The sequence below is a fragment of the Pseudorasbora parva genome, chromosome 19 (genome assembly GCF_024679245.1).
Source record: "Pseudorasbora parva isolate DD20220531a chromosome 19, ASM2467924v1, whole genome shotgun sequence".
Classification (NCBI taxonomy): Eukaryota; Metazoa; Chordata; class Actinopteri; order Cypriniformes; family Gobionidae; genus Pseudorasbora; species Pseudorasbora parva.
The window spans coordinates 44,464,103-44,480,234 of record NC_090190.1 but is presented as its reverse complement, the minus strand read 5'-3'; the positions used below and the strand labels follow the sequence as shown (position 1 = coordinate 44,480,234).

The 16,132-nt window shown below is 47.2% G+C and overlaps 1 protein-coding gene across 1 annotated transcript in view; it reads right to left on the bottom strand.

Moving 5' to 3' along the window:
- Window positions 1-7,729: 7,729 nt before the first annotated feature.
- Window positions 7,730-16,132, bottom strand: part of slc9a1b (solute carrier family 9 member A1b) — a 31,239-nt gene continuing 22,836 nt past the window's right edge. The window contains exon 12 of the mRNA XM_067424990.1: window positions 7,730-8,002. Within this exon, the coding sequence (XP_067281091.1) occupies window positions 7,803-8,002 (200 nt within the window). The 3' untranslated portion in view covers window positions 7,730-7,802. The remainder of the gene's footprint in view (window positions 8,003-16,132) is intronic.

Below are 16,132 nucleotides of genomic sequence, written 5' to 3'. Positions count from 1 at the left end.
TCGCTCTGCTGCAGAATTTTAACAGTATCAACATTTATTCCATGTGACATTATTAGATCTAAAGTATGATTAAGGCGATGAGTGGGTCCTGATACGTGTTGTCTAACTCCAATAGAGTTTAGAATGTCTCTAAATGCCAATCCCAATGCGTCTTTTTCATTGTCTACGTGGATATTAAAATCCCCAACAATTAGTACTTTATCTACAGCTAATACTAACTCCGATACAAAACCAGCAAATTCTTTGATAAAGTCTGTATTGTGCCCTGGTGGCCTGTATACAGTAGCCAACACAAATGTCAGAAGGGATTTATCATTTACACTACACAGTGTTACATAAAGCACCAAAACTTCAAAGGAATTATATTTGAAACTAGACTTCTGAGTAATACTGAAAATATTATTATAAATTACAGCCACACCTCCCCCTTTACCTTTCAGACGTGGCTCATGTTTGTAACAATAATCTCGGGGGGTGCACTCATTTAAAGTAATGTAATCATCAGGTTTTAGCCAGGTTTCTGTCAAACACAGCACATCTAAGTTATGATCTATAATCATATCATTGACAACAAGCGTTTTTGGCGAAAGGGATCGAATATTCAGCAACCCAAGCTTTATCAATTGTTCATCCGTATTATATCTGTTGTTTATTTGTTGGACATCAATTAAATTTTTACTGTTGAATGGTTTTGATGGTTTTTTGTATTTACTAATTCGGGGAACAGACACAGTCTCTATGTGATAATATCTAGGTGAAAGAGTCTCTATGTGCTGGGATTTAGCTGACTTTGGTGACGTGAGACAGCTAGCAGACGGTTGGTTTAGCCAGTTTGTCTGCTTCCTGACCTGGGCCCCAGTGAGTCAAGGTTTAGCTCTAAGACTATGTGCCAAATTACTAGAGAGAAGAGCAGCACCAGCCCAGGAGGGATGAATGCCGTCCATCTTCAACAGGTCAGGTCTGCCCCAAAAACTTTTCCAATTGTCTATGAACCCTATGTTATTTTGCAGACACCACTTAGACAACCAGCCATTGAGTGATGATAATCTGCTAACTATTTCATCACTCCTTTTCGCGGGGAGAGGTCCAGAGAAATATACGGCTTTTGACATCGTACTTGCGAGATTACACACCTCTTTAATGTTAATTTTGGTGATCTCCGACTGGCGAAGTCGAACATCATTAGTGCCAACGTGAATAATAATCTTAGAGAATTTACGATTAGCTTTAGCCAGCACTTTTAAATTTGCTTTGATGTCAGGCGCTCTGGCTCCCGGTAAACATGTGACTATGGTGGCTGGTGTCTCTATTTTCACATTCCGTGTAATAGAATCGCCAATAACTAGGGCACTTTCAACAGGATCCTCAGTGGGTGCGTCACTGAGTGGGGAGAACCTGTTTGATGTTCTAATCGGAACGGAAGAGCGGTTTTTTGATCCGCGACTATGCTTTCTCATCGTCACCCAGCCCTGCTGCGCGGGCTCAGCCGGAACCAAACAATGAGTGTTCACTAAGCTAGTCACATCCAAAGCAGTATCTAAAGCTGTTACATTCTCACTACTCTCACATAAAGCTTGGATGCGTGTCTCTAAATCTGAAATCTTCTCCGTCAGCCTGATTAATTCCTTACATTTATCACATGTGAAGCCCTGTTCGCCAACGGAGATAGATATGCTAAACATGTAGCATGCAGTGCAAGTGACAATGACAGGAGAAGAAGACATGGCTTACCGTATTTGTTGATGAATCCAAAACTTACCACAGTTGTCTGATGGAGTCTTTTTAATAATCCAACTCACCACAGTTGTCTATAGAACTCAGAAAACAGGAGACCTGGATGCTGGGATGGAAAGCTACCAGGCTAGCGAAAAGCTAACGTGTGGTAGTGATTTAGATTAAAAGCTAGTAATGTCAAATTTAAATTGATAGGCTATATTAAACACTATATGGTGATGAGTAAGTTATATTTAGCAGTGTAAATTACAAAGAAAATATATCAAATAGAGATTCAAACACAGCTATACAGAGCTACAAACACTGTGGTGGCAGAAGCAGCAGGCAGACAGACAGGAGCAATCGATCAGGAACAATCAATCCCCAGCATCAGGGGAAGAACACGAGAGGAGCAGGTCACGCTCCACTCCAGACACTCATGAGGAGCATCAGGGGAAGAACACGAGAGGAGCATGTCACGCTCCACTCCAGACACTCATTAGGAGCATCACGGGAAGAACACGAGAGGAGCAGGTCACGCTCCACTCCAGACACTCATGAGGAGCATCACGGGAAGAACACGAGAGGAGCAGGTCACGCTCCACTCCAGACACTCATGAGGAGCATCACGGGAAGAACACGAGAGGAGGAGGTCATGCTCCACTCCGGACACTCATGAGGAGCATCACGGGAAGAACACGAGAGGAGCAGGTCACGCTCCACTCCGGACGCTCATGAGGAGCATCAGGGGAAGATCACGAGAGGAGGAGGTCACGCTCCACTCCGGACACTCATGAGGAGCATCACGGGAAGAACACGAGAGGAGGAGGTCACGCTCCACTCCAGACACTCATGAGGAGCATCACGGGAAGAACACGAGAGGAGCAGGTCATGCTCCACTCCAGACACTCATGAGGAGCATCACAGGAAGAACATGAGAGGAGCAGGTCACGCTCCACTCCAGACACTCATGAGGAGCATCACGGGAAGAACACGAGAGGAGGAGGTCACGCTCCACTCCAGACACTCATGAGGAGCATCACGGGAAGAACACGAGAGGAGGAGGTCACGCTCCACTCCAGACACTCATGAGGAGCATCATGGGAAGAACACGAGAGGAGGAGGTCACGCTCCACTCCAGACACTCATGAGGAGCATCAGGGGAAGAACACGAGAGGAGGAGGTCACGCTCCACTCCAGACACTCATGAGGAGCATCAGGGGAAGAACACGAGAGGAGCAGGTCACGCTCCACTCCAGACACTCATGAGGAGCATCATGGGAAGAACACGAGAGGAGCAGGTCACGCTCCACTCCAGACGCTCATGAGGAGCATCACGGGCAGAACACGAGAGGACCAGGTCACGCTCCACTCCAGACACTCATGAGGAGCGTCACGGGAAGAACACGAGAGGAGCAGGTCACGCTCCACTCCAGACACTCATGAGGAGCATCACGGGAAGAACACGAGAGGAGCAGGTGAAACACTCCACTCCAGACACTCATGAGGAGCATCCGGACACTCATGAGGAGCATCAGGGGAAGAACACGAGAGGAGCAGGTCACGCTCAACTCCGGACACTCATGAGGAGCATCAGGGGAAGAACACGAGAGGAGGTCATGCTCCACTCCAGATGCTCATGAGGAGCATCACGGGAAGAACACGAGAGAAGCAGGTCACGCTCCACTCCAGATGCTCATGAGGAGCATCAGGGGAAGAACACGAGAGGAGCAGGCCACGTTCCACTCCAGACACTCATGAGGAGCATCAGGGGAAGAACACGAGAGGAAGTCATGCTCCACTCCAGATGCTCATGAGGAGCATCACGGGAAGAACACGAGAGAAGCAGGTCACGCTCCACTCCAGATGCTCATGAGGAGCATCAGGGGAAGAACACGAGAGGAGCAGGTCACACTCCACTCCAGACCCTCATGAGGAGCATCACAGGAAGAACACGAGAGGAGCAGGTCACGCTCCACTCCAGACACTCATGAGGAGCATCAGGGGAAGAACACGAGAGGAGCAGGTCACGCTCCACTCCGGACAATCATGAGGAGCATCACGGGAAGAACACGAGAGGAGCAGGTCACGCTCCACTCCGGACAATCATGAGGAGCATCACGGGAAGAAAACGAGAGGAGCAGGTCACGCTCCACTCCGGACAATCATGAGGAGCATCACGGGAAGAACACACTAGGAACAGGTCATGCTCCACTCCAGATGCTCACGAGGCGCATCACGGGAAGAACACGAGAGAAGCAGGGCACGCTCCACTCCAGATGCTCATGAGGAGCATCAGGGGAAGAACACGAGAGGAGCAGGTCACACTCCACTCCAGACACTCATGAGGAGCATCACAGGAAGAACACGAGAGGAGCAGGTCACGCTCCACTCCAGACACTCATGAGGAGCATCACGGGAAGAACACAAGAGGAGGAGGTCACGCTCCACTCCGGACGCTCATGAGGAGCATCAGGGGAAGAACACGAGAGGAGCAGGTCACGCTCCACTCCGGACAATCATGAGGAGCATCACGGGAAGAACACGAGAGGAGCAGGTCACGCTCCACTCCGGACAATCATGAGGAGCATCACGGGAAGAACACACTAGGAACAGGTCACACCCCACTCCAGACACTAATGAGAAGCATCACCGGAAGAACACGCGAGGAGCAGGTCACGTTCCACTCCAGACAATCATGAGGAGCATTACGGGAAGAACACGAGAGGAGCAGGTCATGCTCCACTCCGGACACTCATGAGGAGCATCAGAGGAAGAACACACAAGAGGAGCAGGTCACGCTCCACTCCAGACACTCATGAGGAGCATCAGGGGAAGAACACGAGAGGAGCAGGTCACGCTCCACTCCAGACACTCATGAGGAGCATCACAGGAAGAACACGAGAGGAGGAGGTCACGCTCCACTCCAGACACTCATGAGGAGCATCACAGGAAGAACACGAGAGGAGGAGGTCACGCTCCACTCCAGACACTCATGAGGAGCATCAGAGGAAGAACACGAGAGGAGCAGGTCACGCTCCACTCCAGACACTCATGAGGAGCATCACGGGAAGAACACGAGAGGAGCAGGTCACGCTCCACTCCGGACTCTCATGAGGAGCATCACGGGAAGAACACGAGAGGAGCAGGTCACGCTCCACTCCAGACACTCATGAGGAGCATCACGGGAAGAACACGAGAGGAGCAGGTCACGCTCCACTCCGGACAATCATGAGGAGCATCACGGGAAGAACATGCTAGGAACAGGTCACGCCCCACTCCAGACACTAATGAGGAGCATCACCGGAAGAACACGCGAGGAGCAGGTCACGTTCCACTCCAGACAATCATTAGGAGCATTACGAGAAGAACACGAGAGGAGCAGGTCACGCTGCACTCCGGACACTCATGAGGAGCATCAGAGGAAGAACACGAGAGGAGCAGGTCACGCTCCACTCCAGACACTCATGAGGAGCATCATGGGAAGAACACGAGAGGAGCAGGTCACGCTCCACTCCAGACACTCATGAGGAGCATCATGGGAAGAACACGAGAGGAGCAGGTCACGCTCCACTCCAGACACTCATGAGGAGCATCACGGGAAGAACACATGAGGAGCAGGTCACGCTCCCCTCCAGACACTTATGAGGAGCATCAAGGGGAGAAAACGGGAGGAGCAGATCATGTTCCACTCCAGACAATCATGAGGAGCATCACAGGAAGAAAACGAGAGGAGCAGGTCACGCTCCACTCCGGACAATCATGAGGAGCATCACAGGAAGAAAACGAGAGGAGCAGGTCACGCTCCACTCCGGACAATCATGGGGAGCATCACGGGAAGAACACGCTAGGAACAGGTCTCGCCCCACTCTAGACACTAATGAGGAGCATCACGGGAAGAACACGCGAGGAGCAGGTCACGTTCCACTCCAGACAATCATGAGGAGCATTACGGGAAGAACACGAGAGGAGCAGGTCACGCTCCACTCCAGACAATCATGAGGAGCATCAGGGGAAGAACACGAGAGGAGCAGGTCACGCTCCACTCCAGACACTCATGAGGAGCATCACGGGGAAGAACACGCGAGGAGCAGGTCACGCTCCACTCCAGACGCTCATGAGGAGCATCAGGGGAAGAACATGAGAGGAGCAGGTCATACTCCACTCCAGACGCTCATGAGGAGCATCAGGGGAAGAACACGAGAGGAGCAGGTCACGCTCCACTCCAGACGCTCATGAGGAGCATCAGGGGAAGAACACGAGAGGAGCAGGTCACGCTGAGATCTGATCACTGAAAGCACGTACGGTAACAGAGATGGTCAAACATCACATAAACATGAGCTTGCTACAGGACGACATACAAAACAAACTGCCTTCATTAAGGCCCTTTCACACTGGACACGATTTTGACGCTATGGTTTTATGTTTGGATCAGCTGTTTGTGTAATGATCGCTTCCAAACCGAACAAGAATGTGCAGCTGTGAAAAAAAAACATTTTTCAGTTTCGATGTACTTTTTTTTTTCACTCTAGCGGCGACAGAAACGGCTTCAACCAATCACACACAAGGACACAAAAGTGATGAAATGTCCAGTTGATGTCAGAGCTATTCACTCAACATTAACCTGTGCCAGGTGTGGCGTTTCTCAGATTACAGCTGTAGGTCTAGTTAAAGCTGTACACCTGGAGCTGTGTTTACTACACTGCAAAAAATGCTTTTCTTACTTAGTATTTTTGTCTTGTTTCTAGTCAAAATATCTAAAGATTCTTACATTAAGAAACATTTAATAGACAAGTAAAAATTGTCTTGTTTTGGGGAAAAATGCTAATGGGGTAAGAAAAATAATCTTAAATCAAAAAGAAAACAAGATTATTTTTCTTACCCCACTGGTGTTACAGATGTGTGTAGTAGATAAGCGCACAGAGACGAATGAAAACAGGAAACAGGTATTTAATCAGAAACCTCAATCTACATACAAACGAGAACTGACAAACACTGAGGGCAAACTGAGGGTTTAAATACACAGAGCTAACGAGGTGCAGGTGAAGGAAAAGGACCGAATGAACTGAACTGGGGAGAAACACAAGCTAAACCAACACAGACAAGACAGGCATACATGTAACAACTGGCAGATTATTTTGATTATTTTAGGCAAAAACTCTCTTAACTTTGAGTTATTTTTTCCCAAAACAAGACAATTACTTTTGCTTGTCTAGTAAATACTTCTTGTTTTAAGAATGTTCAGATGTTTCGACTAGAAACAAGACAAAAATACTGAGTAAAAAGAGGATTTTTTTGCAGTGTACTGTGTTTACAGAAAGCAATAACTTAATAATTTTGTTTCTAAACCATGTGTCAGCGATTATGGAAAGTGAATGTGTTGCCATCAGTAGGACTGTGGCACTGAAATTTTTAAATTTTGATCAACTGGAAACACTTGCTCCGTGTTGATTGGTTCCTGAAGTGTGTGTTAGTCTCATCAGATGCGCTGCTAATGTTACTGTTATTTAAACGGTCCCTTTACTTAGGAAAGTAAATGCAGAACCGGCCATGATAAAGCTTTAGCTCCTGTAGAGATTAGCAGACTCCCCTTCAGACTCTCTGTTCTTTAAGACTTAAAACATTCTTTTCGGTCTTTTAAATAAGTATGAGGAAGTGTCCGTGGAAGTGTTTTCTCAGGTGTCGCTGCGAATGTTTCGGAATTTTGGAGCTCTGAAACGTTCCAAATTCGTGTTGCGGCTGATGTGAATGGTTTGGACGCGAAATATTTGCTTTTCCGTTATGCGCCGGGTGTTAAAGGGCCTTAATCCTGATTAATCGCCCGCACACGTCCAAAATCTGAACACAAGAGTCACGGATAAGCATGATCATAAATGGGTTAATGGAAATTTCCATAAAATCACTGGATAATGTACTGGATAATGTAAAAAATTGCCAGTACATTTTCGGTTTTTATTTTTTACAGTGTACATGTTATCACTGGATGCCTAGAACAGAATAACACATACAACACAGATCACTAGAAAGAATAGTTTAATAATTTTCCACTGCATAAAACACTTCTAAAATAAACCCCCTCAGGGCTTCTGCTAAAGCAGCTCTTCCTCCTCCAGCAGGTTGTTTGGCCCCGGATCGCTCAAGCACCGAGGCAGCTTCAGCTCCTCCACGTCCAGAGCAAACTTCACACTCTGCTTGCGTCCTCGGCTGTCCTGATGAAGAGCGGATCCGTCGGCCTTCCCAGAGTCCTCTGGGGGAGAGATGAGGATACTCGGCCTGAGCACTTGGCCCTCTGGAAGAGACAGAAGGAACCTTTCTAACTCTTCATGTCAGATAACCCTAACCTTCTGGAAGAGACAGAGGGAACCTTTCTAACTCTTCATGTCAGATAACCCTAACCCTTCTGGAAGAGACAGAGGGAACCTTTCTAACTCTTCATGCCAGATAACCCTAACCCTTCTGGAAGAGACAGAGGGAACCTTTCTAACTCTTCATGCCAGATAACCCTAACCCTTCTGGAAGAGACAGAGGGAACCTTTCTAACTCTTCATGCCAGATAACCCTAACCCTTCTGGAAGAGACAGCGAGAACCTTTCTAACTCTTCATGCCAGATAACCCTAACCCTTCTGGAAGAGACAGAGGGAACCTTTCTAACTCTTCATGCCAGATAACCCTAACCCTTCTGGAAGAGACAGAGGGAACCTTTCTAACTCTTCATGCCAGATAACCCTAACCCTTCTGGAAGAGACAGCGGGAACCTTTCTAACTCTTCATGCCAGATAACCCTTCTGGAAGAGACAGAGGGAACCTTTCTAACTCTTCATGCCAGATAACCCTAACCCTTCTGGAAGAGACAGCGAGAACCTTTCTAACTCTTCATGCCAGATAACCCTAATCCTTCTGGAAGAGACAGAGGGAACCTTTCTAACTCTTCATGCCAGATAACCCTAACCCTTCTGGAAGAGACAGCGAGAACCTTTCTAACTCTTCATGCCAGATAACCCTAACCCTTCTGGAAGAGACAGCGAGAACCTTTCTAACTCTTCATGCCAGATAACCCTAACCCTTCTGGAAGAGACAGAGGGAACCTTTCTAACTCTTCATGCCAGATAACCCTAACCCTTCTGGAAGAGACAGAGGGAACCTTTCTAACTCTTCATGCCAGATAACCCTAACCCTTCTGGAAGAGACAGCGGGAACCTTTCTAACTCTTCATGCCAGATAACCCTTCTGGAAGAGACAGAGGGAACCTTTCTAACTCTTCATGCCAGATAACCCTAACCCTTCTGGAAGAGACAGCGAGAACCTTTCTAACTCTTCATGCCAGATAACCCTAACCCTTCTGGAAGAGACAGAGGGAACCTTTCTAACTCTTCATGCCAGATAACCCAAACCCTTCTGGAAGAGACAGAGGGAACCTTTCTAACTCTTCATGCCAGATAACCCTAACCCTTCTGGAAGAGACAGAGGGAACCTTTCTAACTCTTCATGCCAGATAACCCTAACCCTTCTGGAAGAGACAGAGGGAACCTTTCTAACTCTTCATGCCAGATAACCCTAACCCTTCTGGAAGAGACAGAGGGAACCTTTCTAACTCTTCATGTCAGATAACCCTAACCCTTCTGGAAGAGACAGAGGGAACCTTTCTAACTCTTCATGTCAGATAACCCTAACCCTTCTGGAAGAGACAGAGGGAACCTTTCTAACTCTTCATGCCAGATAACCCTAACCCTTCTGGAAGAGACAGAGGGAACCTTTCTAACTCTTCATGCCAGATAACCCTAACCCATCTGGAAGAGACAGCGGGAACCTTTCTAACTCTTCATGCCAGATAACCCTTCTGGAAGAGACAGAGGGAACCTTTCTAACTCTTCATGCCAGATAACCCTAACCCTTCTGGAAAAGACAGAGGGAACCTTTCTAACTCTTCATGTCAGATAACCCTAACCCTTCTGGAAGAGACAGAGGGAACCTTTCTAACTCTTCATGTCAGATAACCCTAACCCTTCTGGAAGAGACAGAGGGAACCTTTCTAACTCTTCATGCCAGATAACCCTAACCCTTCTGGAAGAGACAGAGGGAACCTTTCTAACTCTTCATGCCAGATAACCCTAACCCATCTGGAAGAGACAGCGGGAACCTTTCTAACTCTTCATGCCAGATAACCCTTCTGAAAGAGACAGAGGGAACCTTTCTAACTCTTCATGCCAGATAACCCTAACCCTTCTGGAAGAGACAGAGGGAACCTTTCTAACTCTCCATGCCAGATAACCCTAACCCTTCTGGAAGAGACAGAGGGAACCTTTCTAACTCTTCATGTCAGATAACCCTAACCCTTCTGGAAGAGACAGAGGGAACCTTTCTAACTCTTCATGCCAGATAACCCTAACCAATCTGGAAGAGACAGCGGGAACCTTTCTAACTTTTCATGTCAGATAACCCTAACCCTTCTGGAAGAGACAGAGGGAACCTTTCTAACTCTTCATGCCAGATAACCCTAACCCTTCTGGAAGAGACAGCGAGAACCTTTCTAACTCTTCATGCCAGATAACCCTAACCCTTCTGGAAGAGACAGAGGGAACCTTTCTAACTCTTCATGCCAGATAACCCTAACCCTTCTGGAAGAGACAGAGGGAACCTTTCTAACTCTTCATGCCAGATAACCCTAACCCATCTGGAAGAGACAGCGGGAACCTTTCTAACTCTTCATGCCAGATAACCCTTCTGGAAGAGACAGAGGGAACCTTTCTAACTCTTCATGCCAGATAACCCTAACCCTTCTGGAAGAGACAGAGGGAACCTTTCTAACTCTTCATGTCAGATAACCCTAACCCTTCTGGAAGAGACAGAGGGAACCTTTCTAACTCTTCATGTCAGATAACCCTAACCCTTCTGGAAGAGACAGAGGGAACCTTTCTAACTCTTCATGCCAGATAACCCTAACCCTTCTGGAAGAGACAGAGGGAACCTTTCTAACTCTTCATGCCAGATAACCCTAACCCATCTGGAAGAGACAGCGGGAACCTTTCTAACTCTTCATGCCAGATAACCCTTCTGGAAGAGACAGAGGGAACCTTTCTAACTCTTCATGCCAGATAACCCTAACCCTTCTGGAAGAGACAGAGGGAACCTTTCTAACTCTCCATGCCAGATAACCCTAACCCTTCTGGAAGAGACAGAGGGAACCTTTCTAACTCTTCATGTCAGATAACCCTAACCCTTCTGGAAGAGACAGAGGGAACCTTTCTAACTCTTCATGCCAGATAACCCTAACCCATCTGGAAGAGACAGCGGGAACCTTTCTAACTTTTCATGTCAGATAACCCTAACCCTTCTGGAAGAGACAGAGGGAACCTTTCTAACTCTTCATGCCAGATAACCCTAACCCTTCTGGAAGAGACAGCGAGAACCTTTCTAACTCTTCATGCCAGATAACCCTAACCCTGCTGGAAGAGACAGAGGGAACCTTTCTAACTCTCCATGCCAGATAACCCTAACCCTTCTGGAAGAGACAGAGGGAACCTTTCTAACTCTTCATGTCAGATAACCCTAACCCTTCTGGAAGAGACAGAGGGAACCTTTCTAACTCTTCATGTCAGATAACCCTAACCCTTCTGGAAGAGACAGAGGGAACCGTTCAAACTCTTCATGCCAGATAACCCTAACCCTTCTGGAAGAGACAGAGGGAACCGTTCAAACTCTTCATGCCAGATAACCCTAACCCTTCTGGAAGAGACAGAAGGAACCTTTCTAACTCTTCATGCCAGATAACCCTAACCCTTCTGGAAGAGACAGAGGGAACCTTTCTAACTCTCCATGCCAGATAACCCTAACCCTTCTGGAAGAGACAGAGGGAACCGTTCAAACTCTTCATGCCAGATAACCCTAACCCTTCTGGAAGAGACAGAGGGAACCTTTCTAACTCTTCATGCCAGATAACCCTAACCCTTCTGGAAGAGACAGAGGGAACCTTTCTAACTCTTCATGTCAGATAACCCTAACCCTTCTGGAAGAGACAGAGGGAACCTTTCTAACTCTTCATGCCAGATAACCCTAACCCTTCTGGAAGAGACAGAGGGAACCTTTCTAACTCTTCATGTCAGATAACCCTAACCCTTCTGGAAGAGACAGAGGGAACCTTTCTAACTCTTCATGCCAGATAACCCTAACCCTTCTGGAAGAGACAGAGGGAACCTTTCTAACTCTTCATGTCAGATAACCCTAACCCTTCTGGAAGAGACAGAGGGAACCGTTCAAACTCTTCATGCCAGATAACCCTAACCCTTCTGGAAGAGACAGAGGGAACCTTTCTAACTCTTCATGCCAGATAACCCTAACCCTTCTGGAAGAGACAGAGGGAACCTTTCTAACTCTTCATGCCAGATAACCCTAACCCTTCTGGAAGAGACAGAGGGAACCTTTCTAACTCTTCATGCCAGATAACCCTATCCCTTCTGGAAGAGACAGAGGGAACCGTTCAAACTCTTCATGCCAGATAACCCTAACCCTTCTGGAAGAGACAGAGGGAACCGTTCAAACTCTTCATGCCAGATAACCCTAACCCTTCTGGAAGAGACAGAGGGAACCTTTCTAACTCTCCATGCCAGATAACACTAACCCTTCTGGAAGAGACAGAGGGAACCTTTCTAACTCTTCATGCCAGATAACCCTAACCCTTCTGGAAGAGACAGAGGGAACCTTTCTAACTCTTCATGTCAGATAACCCTAACCCTTCTGGAAGAGACAGAGGGAACCTTTCTAACTCTTCATGCCAGATAACCCTAACCCTTCTGGAAGAGACAGAGGGAACCTTTCTAACTCTTCATGTCAGATAACCCTAACCCTTCTGGAAGAGACAGAGGGAACCTTTCTAACTCTTCATGCCAGATAACCCTAACCCTTCTGGAAGAGACAGAGGGAACCGTTCAAACTCTTCATGCCAGATAACCCTAACCCTTCTGGAAGAGACAGAGGGAACCTTTCTAACTCTTCATGCCAGATAACCCTAACCCCTCTGGAAGAGACAGAGGGAACCTTTCAAACTCTTCATGCCAGATAACCCTAACCCTTCTGGAAGAGACAGAGGGAACCTTTCTAACTCTCAATGCCAGATAACCCTAACCCTTCTGGAAGAGACAGAGGGAACCTTTCTAACTCTTCATGCCAGATAACCCTAACCCCTCTGGAAGAGACAGCGGAACCTTTCTAACTCTTCATACCAGATAACCCTAACCCTTCTGGAAGAGACGGAGGGAACCTTTCTAACTCTTCATGCCAGATAACCCTAACCCTTCTGGAAGAGACAGCGGGAACCTTTCTAACTCTTCATGCCAGATAACCCTAACCCTTTTGGAAGAGACAGAGGGAACCTTTCTAACTCTTCATGCCAGATAACCCTAACCCTTCTGGAAGAGACAGGGGGAACCTTTCTAACTCTTCATGCCAGATAACCCTAACCCTTCTGGAAGGGACAGAGGGAACCTTTCTAACTCTTCATGCCAGATAACCCTAACCCTTCTGGAAGAGAAGCCGGGAATCTTTCTTAACTCTTCATGCCAGATAACCCTTCTGGAAGAGACAGAGGGAACCTTTCTAACTCTTCATGCCAGATAACCCTAACCCTTCTGGAAGAGACAGAGGGAACCGTTCAAACTCTTCATGCCAGATAACCCTAACCCTTCTGGAAGAGACAGAGGGAACCTTTCTAACTCTCAATGCCAGATAACCCTAACCCTTCTGGAAGAGACAGAGGGAACCTTTCTAACTCTTCATGCCAGATAACCCTAACCCTTCTGGAAGAGACAGCGGGAACCTTTCTAACTCTTCATGCCAGATAACCCTAACCCCTCTGGAAGAGACAGAGGGAACCTTTCAAACTCTTCATGCCAGATAACCCTAACCCCTCTGGAAGAGACAGCGGAACCTTTCTAACTCTTCATACCAGATAACCCTAACCCTTCTGGAAGAGACAGCAGGAACCTTTCTAACTCTTCATGCCAGATAACCCTAACCCTTCTGGAAGAGACAGCAGGAACCTTTCTAACTCTTCATGCCAGATAACCCTAACCCTTCTGGAAGAGACGGAGGGAACCTTTTTAACTCTTCATGCCAGATAACCCTAACCCTTCTGGAAGAGACAGCGGGAACCTTTCTAACTCTTCATGCCAGATAACCCTAACCCTTCTGGAAGAGACGGAGGGAACCTTTTTAACTCTTCATGCCAGATAACCCTAACCCTTCTGGAAGAGACAGCGGGAACCTTTCTAACTCTTCATGCCAGATAACCCTAACCCTTCTGGAAGAGACGGAGGGAACCTTTCTAACTCTTCATACCAGATAACCCTAACCCTTCTGGAAGAGACAGCAGGAACCTTTCTAACTCTTCATGCCAGATAACCCTAACCCTTCTGGAAGAGACGGAGGGAACCTTTTTAACTCTTCATGCCAGATAACCCTAACCCTTCTGGAAGAGACAGCGGGAACCTTTCTAACTCTTCATGCCAGATAACCCTAACCCTTTTGGAAGAGACAGCGGGAACCTTTCTAACTCTTCATGCCAGATAACCCTAACCCTTCTGGAAGAGACAGGGGGAACCTTTCTAACTCTTCATGCCAGATAACCCTAACCCTTCTGGAAGAGACAGAGGGAACCTTTCTAACTCTTCATGCCAGATAACCCTAACCCTTTTGGAAGAGACAGCGGGAACCTTTCTAACTCTTCATGCCAGATAACCCTAACCCTTCTGGAAGAGACAGAGGGAACCTTTCTTACTCTTCATGCCAGATAACCCTAACCCTTCTGGAAGAGAAGCCGGGAATCTTTCTTAACTCTTCATGTCAGATAACCCTAACCCTTCTGGAAGAGACAGAGGGAACCTTTCTAACTATTCATGCCAGATAACCCTAACCCTTCTGGAAGAGACAGAAGGAACCTTTCTAACTCTTCATGCCAGATAACCCTAACCCTTCTGGAAGAGACAGAGGGAACCGTTCAAACTCTTCATGCCAGATAACCCTAACCCTTCTGGAAGAGACAGAGGGAACCTTTCTAACTCTTCATGCCAGATAACCCTAACCCTTCTGGAAGAGAAGCCGGGAATCTTTCTTAACTCTTCATGTCAGATAACCCTAACCCTTCTGGAAGAGACAGAGGGAACCTTTCTAACTCTCCATGCCAGATAACCCTAACCCTTCTGGAAGAGACAGAGGGAACCTTTCTAACTCTTCATGCCAGATAACCCTAACCCTTCTGGAAGAGACAGAGGGAACCTTTCTAACTCTTCATGCCAGATAACCCTAACCCTTCTGGAAGAGAAGCCGGGAATCTTTCTTAACTCTTCATGTCAGATAACCCTAACCCTTCTGGAAGAGACAGAGGGAACCTTTCTAACTATTCATGCCAGATAACCCTAACCCTTCTGGAAGAGACAGAAGGAACCTTTCTAACTCTTCATGCCAGATAACCCTAACCCTTCTGGAAGAGACAGAGGGAACCTTTCTAACTCTTCATGCCAGATAACCCTAACCCTTCTGGAAGAGACAGAGGGAACCTTTCTAACTCTTCATGCCAGATAACCCTAACCCTTCTGGAAGAGACAGAGGGAACCTTTCTAACTCTTCATGTCAGATAACCCTAACCCTTCTGGAAGAGACAGAGGGAACCTTTCTAACTCTTCATGCCAGATAACCCTAACCCTTCTGGAAGAGACAGAGGGAACCTTTCTAACTCTTCATGCCAGATAACCCTAACCCTTCTGGAAGAGACAGAAGGAACCTTTCTAACTCTTCATGCCAGATAACCCTAACCCTTCTGGAAGAGACAGAGGGAACCTTTCTAACTCTTCATGCCAGATAACCCTAACCCTTCTGGAAGAGACAGCGGGAACCTTTCTAACTCTTCATGCCAGATAACCCTAACCCTTCTGGAAGAGACAGCGGGAACCTTTCTAACTCTTCATGCCAGATAACCCTAACCCTTCTGGAAGAGACAGCGGGAACCTTTCTAACTCTTCATGCCAGATAACCCTAACCCTTCTGGAAGAGACAGCGGGAACCTTTCTAACTCTTCATGCCAGATAACCCTAACCCTTCTGGAAGAGACAGAGGGAACCTTTCTAACTCTTCATGCCAGATAACCCTAACCCTTCTGGAAGAGACAGAGGGAACCTTTCTAACTCTTCATGCCAGATAACCCTAACCCTTCTGGAAGAGAAGCCAGGAATCTTTCTTAACTCTTCATGTCAGATAACCCTAACCCTTCTGGAAGAGACAGAGGGAACCTTTCTAACTCTTCATGCCAGATAACCCTAACCCTTCTGGAAGAGACAGAGGGAACCTTTCTAACTCTTCATGCCAGATAACCCTAACCCTTCTGGAAGAGACAGAGGGAACCTTTCTAACTCTTCATGCCAGATAACCCTA